The 19,250-nt window shown below is 35.5% G+C and overlaps 1 protein-coding gene and 1 long non-coding RNA gene across 3 annotated transcripts in view; both read right to left on the bottom strand.

Annotated features, from left to right (window-relative positions):
* Window positions 1–4,310: 4,310 nt before the first annotated feature.
* LOC106673973 (neuroligin-4, Y-linked-like) overlaps window positions 4,311–19,250 on the bottom strand; it is a 777,726-nt gene continuing 762,786 nt past the window's right edge. For both annotated transcript variants that reach the window (XM_024225970.1, XM_024225969.1), the window contains exons 8-13: window positions 14,593–14,744; window positions 14,401–14,519; window positions 13,825–13,964; window positions 11,614–11,824; window positions 11,401–11,559; window positions 4,311–6,074 (exon numbers count right to left, since the gene is read on the bottom strand). In XM_024225970.1, coding sequence (XP_024081738.1) covers window positions 5,815–6,074; window positions 11,401–11,559; window positions 11,614–11,824; window positions 13,825–13,964; window positions 14,401–14,519; window positions 14,593–14,744 — 1,041 coding nt within the window. In that variant the 3' untranslated portion in view covers window positions 4,311–5,814. The remainder of the gene's footprint in view (window positions 6,075–11,400; window positions 11,560–11,613; window positions 11,825–13,824; window positions 13,965–14,400; window positions 14,520–14,592; window positions 14,745–19,250) is intronic.
* On the bottom strand, window positions 9,182–9,938 carry LOC106674310. Its single transcript, XR_001341498.2, has 3 exons — window positions 9,638–9,938; window positions 9,408–9,480; window positions 9,182–9,347 (listed from the first exon to the last, which is right to left on the bottom strand). It is a non-coding gene; the product is annotated as an uncharacterized LOC106674310 (long non-coding RNA).

Raw genomic sequence — 19,250 nt, 5'->3', positions numbered from 1 at the left:
GAAGAGGATGTGATAACATTTTTATATTAATATGTTTTTAGTTGACTTTAGCTGACAAAAGAGATTGGAGATTCAAAGTGATTTATAATTTTTTGTAAAGTGTGGTTGAGATGAAAAGGTTATTGCTGTAGTGGGTCTCGAACCCACGACATCCGCCCAATATGCTGCTGCTCTAACCAATTGAGCTATCGGGACTATGATCTGCTTGGACTCCAACTCCTTATCTCAACGTACATTACACATTTTACCTCTTTTCCCGCTATATTTTCAAATATCGTGTAATCAAGATTCTATTCTCCGCAACTTGGTGGCCACGGGAAGCTATTAGCGAAGTAAGTACTTCTGTAATTATTTTATTAATCCATATATGTATTTAGTAATCATAATTGACCGTATTAATTACTAGATTATTCGGAATCGTGAGATGCGGTCTGGTGTGATGTAGGTTTCAGAAAAACATTTTCTTTGTCGTGTCAACGTTTCAATCTTTATTGAGATCGTCTTCAGGGCTTGGGATTTACGAACATGGTTTAAATTTAACAAACACATGTAGGATGTGGAAAAAAAGTTAATTTATCCAATGCACAAAATATTTTTTATATTTAATTATTCCAAAATCGGGAATTAATAATCACCACACATTTTTTATGTTCAATCAAAGTATTTCTACTCACTCAAAGTATTTGTTTTCTGCTTAATTGTGCCATTCTTGTCGTGTTGAGAGTGCCAGTGAGATATTGCTGTTTTATGTTTATATACGTGGGATTTTGAAAGGGTGGGGAAGGAAATCGGTATAGAAAACACATTTTGTATAAGGAGTCGGCTGCTTTGAGGTGAAAAGAGCTGACGATGGGGAAAAAACGTTGGTAATGGTTCGGCCAGATTATCCTTTCAGGATTATATAGACGGGGATAATTAGGGAAAGAAAAGCTAAATTGTTGAAAAATTAGACTATGTAAAAGTGTTTGATGTGTGGGATGTGATGATTGTTTTACACGTTTTGTGTGATGTGATGATGATATATGTATGTTATCGATATTGAATTTGATTAATGATATTGGCGTAGCTGTGACTGTCTGTTCAGTAATTGATGCTGTGTTTATCTCTGTTGATATAAACCATTTCTAAAAAATTACGTTTATGTTTGTTTTGTTCTGTGTGTAACATTTTTGGATTGTTGAAGTCGAAATTTTGTTTGTGTTCAACTGGTGGGTAGCGAGTGGTGTAGGATTTTTTTTGGGTTTTTTTGCAATCATAGATATTCTGCTTTACTCTCTTATCGAGGTATTGGGATGTAAGACCGATGTAAGTTGCCGGACAGTTTAAACAATTGATTTTGTAGATTACGTCAGATTTATTTGTTATTGGTGTGGGTTCTTTAATTTTGGAAAAAAGCGTTTGAATTGTTTTATAGTTTTAGAAAGCTATTTTAAAATTATCGGACGAGAGAAATGTATTTAATATCAACAATTTAGCTTTCCTTTTTCTATTTATCCCCGTCTATATAATCCTGAAAGGATAATCTGGCAGAACCATTACCAACGTTTTTTTCCCATCGTCTTTCACCTCAAAGATGCCGTCGCCTTATACAAAAACGTGTTTTCTATACCGACTTCCTTCCCCACCCGTTCAAAATCCAATCTATATAAACATAAAACAGCACAATCTCACTGGCACTCTCAATACGACACGCAAGAAGGGCACAATTACGCAGAAAACAAACACTTTGAGTGTGTAGAAATACTTTGAATATAAAAAATATTTTTTTCCATTGTATAAATTCACTTTTTTCCACATCCAGCCTATTTGTTAAATTTAAACCATGTTTGTAAATCCCAGGCCCTGAAGATGATCTCAATAAAGATCGAAGCGTTGGCGCGATAAAGAAAATGTTTTTCTGAAACCAGTATCACTCCAGACCGCATCTCTCGATTTTCGAATAATGATCACTAACAGTCACTAAGGTTTTTAGTTGAGATAAAAAAGTCAGTGTCACGAGCGGGATTCGAACCCACGATCTTCGGCCAGATACGCCGCTACTCTATCACTTGCGCTATCGTGACTTCCACACTTTATCTCAACTAAAAACCTTAATTAATTGAAAGATATTAATTGGTCAAGCGGACCACCAAACTAGTGAATTTAATAAATTTAAAATGAAGTATACTTCACTAAAGCTCTCCGTGGCCATTTCATTTGTCGCCGAGAATCCAATCCGATTACACGACATTTGAAAAATGGCAAAAAGGAGGGAAAATTCAAAAGGTGGGGTTGAGAAGGGAAGTTCGTGTCCGACTGGATCGAAGTCACGATAGCTCAAGTGGTAGAGTAGCGGCTATCTAGCGGAAGGTCGTTGGTTCGAATCCCGCTCGTGACACTGACTTTTTTATCTCAACTAAAAACCTTAATTAATTGGTCAAGCGGACCACGAAAACTAGGGAATGAAATAATTAATATTAACATTGAGAAATTAAGACTCATTGTTCATTTGTTTTGCTAACAAAATGATTTCCAGTATTTATTTTAAGAGAAAGAAATTGCTCTTTAATTTGGATGAACCTTACGTATCTATCAGGCTCCTAATTGACTCAATGTACTATTTAATCAACTGCCCTGTCGTGATGTCTTTTAGATCAAAATATTTATTAAATATAGTCGGCAGTGTATATTGTCTGTCCATGTCAGTTCCTTCGAAACTCCTAATTTTGCTGGAATATACAAGGAAAGGGATGTTCCCCGACAGTCACACCTGGTCAGTCAGATAGGATCACAAAATAAGGTAAAAGGTACTGGGAAGATTCTCTTCTTGAGTCGGTGGCCTAGCCTATGTCTAGGAAGTCACCCGAGCAATCGATTTTCACTCAAGAGAAGCGGCAATAGTGTCCAATGGTGCAGTAGAGTGAAGTGAGCAGTAGCTAAACAGATGGGTTGGTATGGTTTTTGCAACCTCAAGTACAAATATTGGGTAATTTGGAATTTTATATTTGCCATCTTAAAACATCATGATCACACACCGTGTTGGAAAATGCGGACATAATTATAAAGTTTGTATAAATTAATAGAACAGTGTATGCAAAGATGCTGCTTTTGTGGTTAGAGTCAAGGAGCAAATTTCAGAAATTTTCCCCGTGGGGTTAGGCAGGGATGCATTTTAATCCCACCTTTTTCATTTTCTCTTCATTGATGGGGGTTTGCAAGAATGAAGTTAAAACATTATTATGTGCTGATGATGTCATGTTCTTAGCTGATAATTGAGTAAGTTTACAGAGGAACATAAACATTTTAGAAAGATATTATGAGAAATGGAATTTGATTGTTAACCTTGCCAAATCTAAGGTGGTCAGCTTAAGAAAGGGTGGAAGGTGTCATGCGGTGATGCAGGTGTCTTCTACTTTAAGATGGATTTAACAGAATTTGGCCTGGCTTAATGTTAAAATACAAGATCTCACTGAAGAAAGCTAAACTCAGCATAAAAAAGCAAAATAATTTTTAGCTTCCCCTCCTCAACTTCTAGTTATATGAGCTATATAGCTATTTAGCGACATCCATGTACCAATGATGGTATCTACACGGTGGCTTCACTTTAAGAAATGCTTGAAAATTCTTGTTCTCCTAATTCCCTCTTACAGAAATTATTGTTCTTGGGATTATAAAACACAATATGTTCTGGAACTCTCCCACTGGCATATGCTCCCGGGTAAACTGCATCCACATACAAAACACAAGCACATACACTGGCACAAGCACACTATCATTATACTCACCTTAGGAGATCTTTCCCCTCGACATGTGTTGGGGTGGCCGATTCAGACCGGAGCACAAGTGGTCTGCTCGGCGGGGGACCTTCCTGTGCTGTTACATGAGCCAATTGGCTCCAGGGAAGTCTCAAGGGTGTGGTTGGCAGTGTACACGAGTACATCCCTACCAAAGCCCCGTGTGTTAAAGAATGTTATATTAAATCTATGTTTCATTGGGGGGCCACCCTGCCTGGTGGTGTGTCGGGATTTCATGCCGAGAAGTTTTCCTCAGCTCAGCCTGGCGTGCTCCGGCTGCTTTGAGAAACTGGTAAAGCTGTCTTCTGGCAGCCAATACTTTGATCCCTGATAATATGCAAAGACTATCAGGTGCCCGTTTTTTGTGATCATCTATTAAAATTTTAATCTAAATAAACCAGACCGGGGTTAAACATTCTATCATATTAAAAAAAATTATGTGATTTAGAGGCAATTATAATTTTTCATTTATCATATAAGTTTTATTTTTAAAACAATACCATTAAAAATACAGTAATGCACAGATCATAATAAAAAAGAATTTTTTTTTAACAGTTTAAAACACTTAAGTTTTTTTCTAGTCTTTTTTTGTAGTCAAGCAACTTGTTATGTGTTGCAAATTATATTTCTATTGGAGCAAAACTATGAATTTTAAAATAACAAATCTTTCATTTAAATAATATTTGGGAATTATTTTGACAGGAAGGCTGTTTTTAACATTTTTAACTAAATGTACTTTACAACGCGTCCTTTAATTTGTTTGAAAATTAAACTAGCGCACACCAATAATCTCTGACTCGAAATTATTTTGTTCACAACCCCATCACATTTATTTTCATTATACCACAAATTTATAAAGGCTATATACACAGAGAATGTTTTAGTCTCAAACTCAATTTTTTTTGAGGTTGGAATATTTCATCTTCCCAACAGGACAGAGAAATGATCGATCCCAGCACTAAACTATTACTTCATAAAAATAAACTTTCCTTGTAAAGTTTTTCATTAGTTAATTTTTGTGATCCAAAAACTACACTATAAATCAAAGGACAGATAGTATCAAAATCAGAAAACATTAGATTTCACGTTTTAATTTTCTCTTAAAATTTAATAGATTTAACAATTCGGGCACCATCAGATTGAAAAAAGGTTATTTCACATTAAGGTAATATGTTTTTTAAAATAATTGTCTTTTTTCCTAGATTACATAAACAAACTTTCAACTGGAATCTCTGATATTTACAAGCGTGAACATTGAAAATAGAAAATACATTATGTACAGAACAAAAACAAAATATTCCTTTTTTAATCTCATTTTGTTAAACTTTTAACGTTTTTTCGCCTATATTTGCATTTGTTTCATTTAATCACATTTGAAGTGTGCTTTAGGAGCACAATAGAATATATAATATATATTATAAGATAAAAGGACATTCTATTGAGTTTTATTTCAGACAATCCCTTTATAATTTGCTAAATTTGAAAAATCTAATGGACACAGAAATATACACTGTGCACCAAAAGTAATTTTGGAAAAAAATTGACAAATTTGGGAAGCAATATCTCATATAAAAAACAAACGAGTTTCAAAGGTGATGGGATATAATTTTAACAGTCAGTTATGCACATTGCTTATAATTGTTTTCCATTAAATTGAAACATTAAAATAATATTTTTAAATGTTATTAAATAAGATATTGTTTCTCAAATTAAAAGTATTAAAAATGACTCATATGTTCTTTGTTTTTGTTGCACTGTGTAGTTTTAATGATTTGTATAATTTTTTTAAAATCTTATACACACTATAATACACTCCGCCACTTTTTCATTTGATGTTCGCAGATTAAAAAAAAACTTCCTCATTTATTTGACGATATGATTCACTCTTTCAGCACAGACGATCAACTATTGAAACATTAATGTAGGCCTTCCAGAGTGTTCATACATGGAAGAGTTCCCCATCATCCTTATTTTTGTTGAGCTGGTCACAGATGCGGTTGAGATCATCGGCCAATCCTTGGATCTGACCGTCCTCCGAGTGTCACACCCTCAGCTCGTCAGGCATCGGTTGCTTCGGCTTCCTTCCTAGCGTTGCTGTGTGGGGAAGAAGAGGTTGCGACTCTGGCGGTGCTGAGGGAGGTCGCGGAGTTTTAGGATTGGGCAGTTGCCTTGGAAGCGTGCTACTCCCTTGCACCAACGCTTCTCTAGCACCAAGGGCCACCGTTTCACAGCTTTGCTTTAATATAGGTGCTGGCATGACTGTGTTTCTTGTCTCCATTATCTGAAGAAGTTCAGTGGCACCTATAAACAGATTAATATGTGATTAGAAGAGTACTTTGAATATCGTATGACTTTCCAACTAAAACGTTAATTTCAAATCTACCTGTACTAAAATTACGGTAATATTGATATGTTTTTAAATTATGGACAATGCAAATAAATCTGACATGATGATAGTGATGTTCAGTTTGAAAAATATTCAAATCTTTAAATTATTAATGATAAAAAACAGTAACTAACAACAATTTTAATAAAAATCAATTGATATTTTGGACAGTCTAACTGACCAATTATGTGAAAATGCTACATACAGATGAGTCATGCTTTAGAAGAATATACGTAACGACGTATTAAATTATGCCAGGAACCACAGCCGATAAAAGTTTTATATGTAAGTACATTGATAATTTAATTAAGATGAACGTCAATTTCTTAAAAAATATCATTGCTGTAAAAAAGAGAATACTTCAAGGGAACCCTGTCATCATTATTTTTTTTAATATAGAATTTTGGTATATATGGTGGGTACTATACTATACTGGATGAAATTGTTTACCCTACATGCCTGCTCTTTGCAGATGACGTAGTACTTTTGCTCAGTTAATAGTGTTAGTAATATAAACTTATACAAAAGTGTTAGGATAAGATTGGAGTGTGTTGATAAGTTTGTGTAGGTCGTGTGTTTGGATGTGTGGGTATGTCAGCAGTGTAGACGATGTAGAACATTCAGCTAGGATACTTCCTTGTGGAACGCAGCTTTGATTGATGTGATGAAACCGTCGATTCGAGAGGAAGAGCTTCAGGATAAGATAATAGGTATGAGGGAGGATACTTTTGAACTTATAAGGAGGCCGGGGTGCCACAGTCGGCCAAATGCTTCGTAACGTCCAGAAACAGGGCTGAGCAGTATTGTTTCTTTTATAGAGCCGAGGATATCGTGGCGACTACTCTGAAGCAGTGCTGAACAGTGGAAGTGAGAGGTCGGACTCCGAATTGGTGGTTAGGAATTAAGTTTTCATAATCGAATATGGTAATTAATCTTTTAAGGGGAAGAGGTTCAAAGATTTTAGATAAAGTAGGAAGGAGGCTTATTGGTCTATGGATGGGGCACTGTGGGATTTGTATGATTTGGGTGTTGGGGTCATGAAAGATAGTTTCCACTGGATGGAGAAATAGACTGTGCAAAATATTGTATGGTAAATAGATGTATTTTGCACTATTGCTTTTGCTGCGTAGATTTCGGAGAATTTAAGGGGTAATAAGAGCGTGGCCCGGAGATTTCCTTTCAGAAACCAGAGAATCTGAGACATGACGTCTAAGTGTGTATGGGCTTAGATGGTGGAGCGAGAGGGAGAGGGGGTCAAGGATTTCATTGATATGATCTAAGTGTGAAGTGATAATCAGATCGGGATGGGGGAATAAAAGCTGTGGAAAGGTGGTCGGAAAGGAACGGACACGTTTCAGCACTTACCTGGCCTAGGTACCGTTCGGACATCTAATTGGAGAAGAGATACACCCCCACCAAGGTAGTGTTTGGTAACCTTCCTAGAATCGAGCCGAAGGGAGTTGCCCTGTGTGGTGAAGGATTCAAGGTATAACTGGAATACGTACGGCATTGGATAATTCGAGTTTCAAAACGTAAGTGAGATGGCTAAATCTAACTTTATCAGAGGGGTAACAAGTTAATTCTTGAATAAGAAAAAATCTGTGCCGTTATCCTAGTCATGATACAACAAAACAATAAGTGGGAACAATTTAGTGGGGAAATGACTACTATCCTTACCAAGTTAAACGACAACCAGAGATGGATCAGTCGGTCACCAAAGAAAATACTAAGCAACTACACATCACTCTTCTCAAATCAGAGCATCACTGTTCAAACAAGTTACCCCCCTCCCAAGATATGGATCTGAACGTCACCAAACCCCAACAAACAAACGATACCGCTCAAGAAACTGCTCAGTCGCTGAAGCGCTTCAATAATTTTAAATAATATTGACAACTTCACTGATTTTTGCAGTAACATCGCTAGTATCATTGGAAATAATACATTTCATTGCTGCACTCGTACCAACGACTAATACAAACTCTCGACAACGATGGTTTAAGGAAGACAATAAAGTACCTAAATGAGAAACAATACGATTTTCATGGTTTCCAATTAAAAGAAGACAAATGTTAAAAAGTTGTCGTACGAGGAACCGATGGAATAAAGACAGAAATATCTAAATTTGGATTTGGTGTCAAAAGAGTACACCAAGTAGCACCCCATCACTCGAACTTGCTTGCCTCTATTCTTCGGCGATCTTGTACAGAATAAAAAGAACTCGGACATTTTTTAAACAACAGTACCTCATCTACACAAAAATAACTATAGAAGATCCGCGACAAAGAAACAATATCCCGCAGTGAACGAAATGCCAAAAATATGGCCATACCGGGCATGCTTCTACCACCAGCCTCAAGTGTGCAGGACTTCACCCTTCATCGTCAAACCAGCGGCTTACCCGACACTTGCGTTCTATACGGCGGCGCACACCCCGGCAACTATCGAGGATGTGCCACTCATAAAGAATTGCAGTATATACAAATTCATAGGCAGACCAACAAATATCCATCAGCCGTTACTGCTCCACCGACCTGGACACCGCCAGCACAGTTGAAGCACCGACTTCTATCAACACACCTCAATTTCTATTTCTTTTCCCCAGTTTCCGATCATTTTTTCGTGTATTTTTCATGGTCAGTGACTGCGCTAATGAACAGTAATGCTAAATACTTCAAGTTCGCGTCTCAATGATTATACTAAACCATCACGACCGAGAGGTCTTGTAAAACTTCCTCCCTATCGCACAACTCACTCAACCACTCTCGCACTCTCTCTCTCTCTCTCTCTCTCTCTCTCTCTCTCTCTCTCTCTCTAACTCTATATATCAATCCACCACTAGGTGATTTTTTCTTCCTCTTAATCATCTATTTATCCATCTATCTCGTTACTTACTCCTTCTTTCTCTCTCTCACCCCCTCCTGGTCCCTTTCTACCTCTTTCACTCATCCTCTCAATAACTACTATCTAATAACTAACTACCGCTCTCTATAATTATCTATCTATCTTTCCCACCCTGCTTGTGGCGTCTCATGACACTAAATGTTTAGGAAGAATAGGTGTAACATGTTTTTGTTTGTAGTTTTCAGAATTTCTTTTTTTTTAATCTTCCCTTGCTTGTTTACAAACAATTCGTCCAATAGTTCCTTTTTAGTTGATCCGGCTGAATTTCGCTCGAACCAATGGCGCTGTCAAAAGAACAAAAAAATACGTGTTTAATATTTTTTTAGTATAATTTCAAATTATACCTCTTTTCGGAGAAAACGTGTACAGGGTGGGGTGCCTCTGGCGCAGGTCAAATTCATAATTTCAAATACGACCCTATAAATGACAAATCATTTAAAGGATGTTTTACGCTAAAAACAATGGTGGAAATGGATTTTAAATTGATCAACATGTGACAAAGTTACGGCAAAAAGTTTGAAGAAAACAGTTTGGTTTACTTTTATTAATCATATTACATGTTCGAACTGCCTACCTTGCGTAAAAATTGCCCTTTTTAACCATTCTTCACCGGTGCCCAGAGCGATAGAGTCGGGGAGATGGATTTACAAGCAGTTTTTACCTTTTGCCGCATTTCTTCTACTGAGGTCAACAGATCGGGCCATGAGGTCCTATCCACCTATCCCGGAAGTGACGATTGAAACAACTTCTCACCAGCTCATCAAGCAGGAGAATCATTCTTTGTCGTTGTTACGGAGGATGATCATCTAACAGTGTTGGTAAAATCTATCTCAAAAAATTGAGGAACTAAGCACCATTTAAATTATTTTTGTAGAAATAAGGCCCAATAAATCCACACCAAACGTTGATACTATGAACCACCTGATGATGTCAAGAGTATGAAATTATCGGATTTTCCTCTGCCCACGTTCGAAAATTCCAACGGTTTAGTATGCCATTAGAGGTTAACCTGGATTCGTCAGTCCGTAGGATGTATAGAAGTGCGTTTTCTTAAGCTTCACAAATCGACATTTGTTTAAGGATGAAGATGTTCAAGAAATCTATCATAATCGGAGTCCCGAAGTCCCTGGGAAAGTTGAGAGCGATACGGCTTAACATTGTAAGCCCGGAGTACATCTCTAATTTTATTTTTTTGAAATACTTAAAAACCTTCCAACAATTCGGAGAGTGGAATTTGGATTTTAGCGAACGTACAGTATAATATTCAGCTCCTCGTCGAAATTATGATGCCGGTTTCTTGGTGATGGAACAGCAACTGATCCGTTCCTCATATTGCGAACAACTCGAATAAACGTTTTGTGGTTGACTGAGGAAATTTCTTGGAATGCAACTCGCCTGCGCGACGCGCAATACCACCACTATCAATAAAGCAGTCGGACTATAAACTGGTTGTTGATCGGAAAAATGCTCTTCGGTGCATTTTGAATAGAACACTGAACGTAACGAATAGGTGCTATTGTAAAATTTATTTACTTCCGGGAATTAATATTTATTCACAAAATGAGAGTTTGACAAATAATGACAGAAAGTAAACAATAAAGGCAATTAATGATTATTTTGAAGTGAAGAGGCAAATTATTGGAATAACACCGAAACAAACGAAATGCGTTTTTTCAAACTTTTTGCCATAACTTTGTCATTTTTTGGCCAATTTGAAATCCGATTACACCATTGTTTTCAGCGTAAAAATCCTTTAAGATTATCTCGATGTATAGGGGCGTATTTGAAATTTTGATGTTGAACTGGCCACGAGGTACCGTGTATTTTTTACTCCAAAAAAGGTTAAAATTTGAAACTAGACTAAAAAATATTAAAGTTGGATTTTTTGTTCTTTTGATAGCGTCATTGGTTCAAGAGAAATTCATCCGGCTAATCTTAAAAGGAGACCCTTTGTGATGTGTCACCTTACACATAGGTAACCGTGCTATTGACAATTTCCAAAGATTAATAATAATCGCTAGTGATAATCTAATAATAATAAAATGCAGTGTATGTTCCGTAGAAATAGCTTTTGGTCAAATACAAAAATACTTATTTGAATGGAGTGTTCACATTCACCATTAGAATATAAAATGGAAATATTTTTTGGAATTTTTTAAAGGAATAATATGCTGGATGATCATAGAACAATCCTCCTGAAATCTTCCAAAACATTTTCATCTATGGTGGATTTTTAATGAGTACTTTGGGATTTAATCCGACCCAATTTAACTAACCCATCATTATATATATTTCGAAGATTACAAACATTTCAAGAAAACGAGGTCCAAGAATTACCTCCAGTAACACAGATGTTTGCCATTGGTCCACCGTTTTCAGTTCGCTTTTTAGCTGTGGATTGAATATTGTCATGGTTGTGGTTGTGTCCATGACGTTTGTCCCTCCTGTAGTACACACCAGCGAAAACTAGGGCGTTCAGCAGAAGCAAAGAACAGCCTAAAATCAAAGTCCGATTAAACAAAGCCATAGAAAAATAATTATTATAATTACCAATGGCGATGGTGGCACTAAGAGCAGTCGAATAAGCTGTAAAGCCATCCTCTTGTTGATCATGATTGCTCCGATCGCTGGAGGAAGGCGCCACAACAACCAACGGTGGCTGAACGATGCTTGAGTTATGTTCAGGTATCGAAGAAGCATACACCTCAAATGTGACACTCGATGTCGGCTCCGCTGGCCTTTTTGATGTCGGTCCGTGACCCTGGAAATAGCAAGCAAACAAAAATCATTCGTCGAATAGAATTTTGTCTTGCTGAAGGCAGTGAGACAAAATACAAAGGTTACTCTATAAAAATATTTTTAATTTTTTAAATCCATTATATTTAGCGGTCTGATTGACCAAATTACTTCTTTGAATTAATTAATCTTTTTATGTAAGGTTTTGGTTGAAATGAAATGGTATTTAATAACAATTTCACCGACCATGCTAAAGCAGATTACAGAATACTTTCTTATCGAAACCACAAAGTATAGAGAAATGTGAATAATCACCTAGAAATTCCTCCTTCTTTTTTTGTGAGTAAATTACTCAACAGGTCTTCATTTATCGGGCATTACAAACTCTGGAAAATTTAGCGACATTCCATCCTCTCTTCTTTCAATTACATTTATCCCTTCCTCAATCTAACAGGGACTCTTGGGGTGGGCGGCGTATTGGAAAATTCTCTTGTTCTATTTCTCATAAGTCAGTCAACCCTTTTGAGCTCTTCCTCCTCAAATTACTTGACTGCTGGGTGAAATAGATGGATCAAGCTTACATTGGATGTGGTAATCAAATGTAAAAAGGGGCAAAAGGCGCAGATTCTCTTCAAACAGGCAACGTCTTCCTAAAAGTACTCCATGCCACAACTTTGTCATGGTCTTTTGGGAAAGTGTAACAATGTGAGGTGTGTGACCACCCAAATTAGCCTGGTAGAGAAGTAATCACTTCGCTAACATCTCCCCGTGGCCACTTCTTAAGTTGCTGTGAATCGAATCCTGATTACACGATATTTGAAAAATGGCAAAAAGAGAGACATTTCTAAAGGTTGTAGGTAGAGATGGGTCGTTGGTGTACAGGTGAATCGAAGTCATGATAGTTCAAGTGGTTCGAGGAGCGGCGTATTGAGCCGAAGGTTCCGGGTACGAATCCCTCCCGTGACACTAACTTTGTCATCTGATCCTAGACTTTAGACAATAATATAATTAACTGAAATAATTAAATAGGCCGATTAAGCTTAAAACTTATGGATTGATAAACCATCTGGATTACAAATAATCATAAAAAACAACACCAACTAAAACCGAATAGCTCCGATTTTATCGGCGTTTCCTTTCGATCTGAGAGCCAGAGCAACACTACCCATTCAGGTTGCATTTCCCCCACTCACGCCTCACTGTACCTTTCATCGTCGGATCTGACCTGTGTCAGGTTATACGACACCACTGGTATCGCAAGTGTAGATGGAACTTTATTATGACAATTACCTCTGACATACTAAGATATTCGGACAATTTTAACTTGTACACATTGTAAATACCTAACTGGTTTATTTTTCTTCTTGTGTATAAACAAGTTCTACCCCCATACGTTCACTTTCTTTCATCTTGTCGCAATACTCATTTTAAGTTTTATTTCTTTGTTCTGAATTGCCAACTTTCCAAGAAACATTATTTTATTTTCTACTTTTTAAGGACGCAAACATGGTGGGTGGTATGTTGCAAAAGCAAGTATTTAGACCTTGCTCCGTCGCCTAGCCTTATTGCAGCGCAGCAACTCTGAGTCTCTCTCATTTCATTATGTTACATTAGGGAGAATTAAGTTCATTTTGACTGTAAAAATCTAAATCAAATAAAATGAATACATTTTTTTAGGTATCTGTCCGGAAAATTGAATAAAAACCTTATAAAGCAATAAAATAATTCCATTATACAACTGTAGCAGAACGTAAGTGGAAACTATACATGCATGTTTTTAATACTTTTTAAAAAGATAGTTCCTACTCACAGTAAGTTGTTTTGCAACGATCCGGATTTCGAGCCTTTTAGCTCATCATCAGGTTGAAGGACTTCTACAACCTGATGATGAGCTAAAAGGCTCGAAATCCGGATCGTTGCAAAACAACTTACTGTGAGTAGGAACTATCTTTTTAAACAGTATTGAACACCACACTCACTCCATCATTTCTATTAATTTGCATGTTTTTATGTTATTTATATTACCTGATTTTTCGTCTCGTCGTGAAGTTGGTGATGAGCGGAAGGGACGTCGTCTCCTCCTGGTTTATGCAAATCTGGAACGAGATTGAGCCAAAAAGAAAGCCTGTGGGCGCGGTAGTGATTTTTGAGCTTTGGCTTTGTATCTAAAACAAAGGTGCAAGTCGGAATTATTAGTCGGAAAACTTAATAATAGAAAAACATTGTGTTTAGAGTTTTGATTTATAAAAGCACTTTTACTCTTGGAGAAAGGTAACAAACCCCCTAGAGATAAAGCTTACCTCAGCCACTCAAGCTGTTAAAGAAGTGAGAAGACATTTAAAAGTTGAAACCTCAGAAGGAGAATAGAGAGTTTTTAGTAAACAGGTATTTAATGATGGCAGTTTAAAACATTTAAAATAGCCAAGTGGGACCTTTATGGTCAGGGTATTTTTAATATTCCCAACCCTTTGTTTCAACAAAACGAACTGGGAAAACCTTATTTAAAATTCACTTTTAAAAAATTAAGACCGTCAATTAAGAAAGTTTTGAGTGATTAAGTCCGGTCTTTGTTTTATTTCTGTCGATAATTAAGAAGATTACCTAGGCTTAGATATTTTTTATGAACGGCTTCGTAAGGGGTCCATTCGATGTTTTTGAATCTGCTTCTCTCCTGACGAAGGACGTGGGTCATGTCGGCTACCTGAGGTTCATTAGGATTACTAAAGAGAAGAAACAGTACATCAAATAACATTTTTAACTTCATCAATACTAAAATTAAACATCGATATTCACCCTGTTCTCGCAAAATTACTCCAGTAGATCATGGTCGCCTCTGATAGGAGAACTTCTGCTTTGGTGTAATTTTTGGTGAAATGTGATATTCCACCAACAAGTGGCGCTCCAAAAACGTAGGCCAGCTCTTCTCCGTGTACGCACCCTTGTCTCTGAAACAAAAAAGAAAATTACATCATTAAAAATTGTCGTTGTCGTGTTACATAAATGTATGTAGTCCCTAATGTTTCATCACTATTTCTAATTAACACATCAAGGAACGGTATGCAACTTCCTTCTTCTAATTCAAATGTGAACTGTACTTTTGATGGAAGGTAGCTTTTACTAATGTCTCACCGATAAAAAGACTGTTCACCAGACTTAATATACTTCCCCCATTTTTTCCTCCTATGGGGGAAAATTATATCTTTCTTTGTTTATTTTGTTTCTAGCTGCCAACAAGTAGTTTAATTGAAAATATTAGTTTTGGAGATTAATGTTAGACATAAATTCGTCTTTTGTTGAAGTTTTAAAGGTTTACCCTAACTATGATTTTCAAGATAATTATTTTTTTAACTATTAAAACTAATTTTTGGTTTTTTGTTATATTTATTTGTAGCTGGTTTGTTTGCTTATTGTAATGTTTATAAACATTTACTTTTGATGTTGTTGAGATTAGAATATTTGATTCTTGTTTTATTTTTAATATTTTTTTTTCTCAGGCTGAGGTGCTGGTTATTATTTTATTATGGTCTTTTTGTCTTTTTCTGTTTGTGAGGGGGTTTTGGGTCTCTCTCTTTTGGTTAGTTTAATTCGTTGTCATGGTAACGATGGTCTTTTTGTCTTTTTCTGTTTGGGAAGGGGTTTTGGGTCTTTCTCTTTTGGTTAGATTAAATCGTTGTCATGGTAATGATAATTTTATGACAATGTCTATATTAGTATGGTACTGGTTTCTTCTTTATTATTTTGGATTCCTGTTGCTATATTAGGACTTTATTGGGAAATAATAAATTATTTATTAATTTTGTTTTTTATAAGTTTTTTTAGGAATTGGTTTTTAGGATTTTTTAGTACATTGTCTTTCTCTTTTGGTGGGGATATTTTTTCGTGGTTTTTGGTTTACTTGTCTTTGTGAATTGTTGTTTTAATAATTCTTTCAGGATTTAATGTTAAATGCACGGAGGCAGTTGTTGATTTTTTAATTCTTTGTGTTTTGTTACTTTTATTTTTGGTTTTGTGTTTTTTAACTACAAATATTTTTGTTTTTTGTTTATTTTGAAGCTACTTTAATTCCAACTTTGTTTCTTATTTTTGGCTGGGGCTATCAACCAGAGCGGTTGAATGCTGGGTTTTATTTATTATTTTATATACTTTTTGCTTCTTTACCTCTTTTATTAAGTATTGTTTTTGTAGGCTTTCTATCAGGTAGATATGTTTGATGATTTTTCGAAGGGCTTGATGGGATTTATTTACATTTGTCTGTAATTTTAGCTTTTTAATTAAAATATCTATGTTTATTTTTCATTTTTGATTACCCAGGGCTCATGTTGAGGCTCCTGTTTTTGGTTCTATAATTTTAGCTGGTGTTTTATTAAAATTAGGTGGTTATGGTTTAATTCGTGNACATATATATCTTTTGTTTTGGTGGGGTTTGGGTTGCTAGGTTCTGTTGCAGCGAGTTTTATTTGTTTGTTTCAGACTGATATTAAATGTTTAATTGCTAATTCTTCAGTAGCACATATAAGTGTAGTTATTTGTGGCTTGTTTACTTTTAATTTGTCAGGGTTGCTAGGTTCTTTTATTTTAATATTGGGTCATGGGTTGTGTTCTTTAGGATTATTTGTATTAGCAAATATTGTGTACGAACGTTCTTGTAGGCGGAGATTATTTATTAATAAGGGTTTTATTTCAATTATGCCTTCTATGAGTTTGTTTTGATTTATATTGAGAGCTAATAAAATGTCTAGTCCTCCTTCTTTGAATTTGTTAGGTGAAGTGTTGTTGTTAAATAGAATTATAAGTTGAAGAAGCTTGATTATGCTTTTCTTGATAATTAATTAATTCTTTTATAAGTTGTTGTTATAGTATTTATTTATACTGTATTACTCAGCATGGAAAAGACTCCACTCACACATACAGGATTTATCCCAGCAAGTGTTTTTTACTCCTAAAGGTGTTTGTAATAAAAATCAAAAAACTAAATGTATTTGTATGTTCTAGGCGTTCTCTTGTATACCTTGAGAAAGGAGATATATCCTCCGAACCGTCGGTGAAATAAATGTAAGTGAAACGAGTGGTGTCACTTTTTAACTGAAAATCCCCCCCCCCAAAAAAAAAAAAAAACAACAGAGAAATTTTAATAAAAAAAAATAAATTGTCTTTCAGCGTTTATTACAAAAAGCAATGATTAGCGTCATTTTGTTTGATGTCACCAACTGAGGATGATCGAAAGGAAGGCAACGTAATGGCCGTAACCATTACCTATCGGATTCACAATACAAAACAACTTATATAAAATATTATTGCCTGATATATGTAACTTATGTAAAAACTGTATGTGTTCTTATTATTATTATTATATTATGTATTCTTCTTGGTGGTTGAGACGCGACTGATATTCACCTCACAAATAGAAAGACCATTTCTATGGCAATGAAACATACAAAAACAAATCGCCTTGGCAACGGCGACCTATAAACACTGGTGCTCATAAGCGAAAAAGTACATTTGGTTCCCGTAGCAACGGGAAGCGTAAACATTCTCTCCCCTTAGCTACGAAACCAAACAAATAACTGTTAAAATTAAAATTCAAGTTAAATTCAGGCGTAAAAATTCCCTTTGTTCTAGAAGTGGCGAAAACCTATTTTAAAAAATTTAGTCCGTCAGCTCGATTCCACTAGATAGATCATTGATCTTCCTCGTAGACTGAAACTCCGATGGCCACGTGAGTCCCTACATAGTGACGAATAACATTGAAAAAGTGGCCATTATTTATTTGCTCTACTGGACGAGTTTTCCTCACATGTTTTCATATCAATTTCTTCTTCATGTTCTTACATCATTTTTCCCGTTGTAATTATTTTATAAATATAATTAACTATACTACTATATTACCTAAATAAAAAGTTAATTTTTATTTTTTAACTTCCCTTAAGGGCCTGATTACGAAGTTAATTCAATTTTTTTCGTTATAACTTTATATTATCTTTTCATTATTTTGAGGATCAATACATTTTTATGACACATGAAAACAATATTTTTACTACTACTACTTAAGTATTAATTTTGAATAGCTCGCAATAAATGTCTATCTTACCAAAAATCCCCTTGTTGACATAGAGGGGTTTGCTAGCAATAGGTCTAGCAATAAGATTTATACAAGTTTGTAAATTTAATTTTTATTTTTGCTATAATGTTCTGTTCTATAATATTCAACAGTTGTTTGTCGACATCTTGGAACGCATGGAATGCAAGACATGATACCACCTCCGGCTTTCTCCTTTCTCTCTGCCGTTTTGAAAGGGTTTCAAAGGGACTGGCCAAATCTGCAGGAATTTTTATTTTTTAAAAGAGATGGCACAGTACGTGATTTCTTTTAACGAATATTTCTTACACACAATGTGAGAAAAGATAAATCTAAACTTTTTTTAAGATTGATGTTACGTTTACACGATTTGGGTTTAAAAAAAAGTCTCGTCTCTTAGTACATATTATTGGTGATTACTTGACCGTGGATAACTTTCGTCGTATTTATTTAATCATGATCGATTTTCGGGATGGAGGTCAGGCAAGTCTAACTACTAAAATTGAATTATAACAATTCGAAATTCGTCTTTTCACGGCTTAGGCCGAGATACCGTTAAAATGCTCTGATTGGCGGTTGTCTCGTTTTGTTCAATTTTCAAACATCCTCCTACACAAGGAAATAAGCCGATCTTCACGATGTAGTAGAAAAAAAATTCGTTTATTTTTTCAATGTCTAAAGTTCGTCATAGAATTAATTTTCTCGAGTTGAATTAAACTATTAAGATTTACTCCGTGAGGTCTGAAGATTACGTAAATTGAGTTTGCTCGCTTTCTAAGGTAGATCTCGTCTCAATTCATTTTGTCTTCAAAGTTAAAAGTGAATCATTACCTTCTTCGGTTTACAGAAAACAAAACTGTCAGAAAAATAGTCCGGCAGAAAGATTTAACTTATTTAAAAAAATTGCTTTGTGGTACGCGGCTTAAGCAAATTGAATTTATTTTCGCATCTTTATAGTTTTGTAAAAGCTCGTATTTTTCAGAAGGCTCATCTTTTCATTTACACTGTACTTTCAAAGAAATCAACGATCATGTTATGGTAGTTTGTGCTCATCCTTAGGGCATCCATAAAACAAAAAACGACCCTTTAGAAATACAACAACTACAACAGAGTTCCAGCTCTAATACACACCAACCAAGAGAGGAATTTATAACGGACGGCTTTATTTGCCACATACTGACAATCGACCAAAAAAGAAAAACCTTCAAATAAACAAAATATTACCTTAGATATAATCATTATGAGCCTTCAATATTATATTTTTAATTAATTAAGGTTTTTATTGAGATGAAAAAGCCAGTGTCACGAGCGGGATTCGAACCCACGATCTTCGGCTAGATACGCCGCTGCTCTACCACTTGAGCTATCGTGACTC

Source organism: Cimex lectularius, unplaced genomic scaffold (assembly GCF_000648675.2).
Source record: "Cimex lectularius strain Harlan isolate CLEC.00 unplaced genomic scaffold, Clec_2.1 scaffold63, whole genome shotgun sequence".
Lineage (NCBI taxonomy): Eukaryota > Metazoa > Arthropoda > Insecta > Hemiptera > Cimicidae > Cimex > Cimex lectularius.
This window is presented reverse-complemented; position numbering and strand designations above follow the sequence as displayed.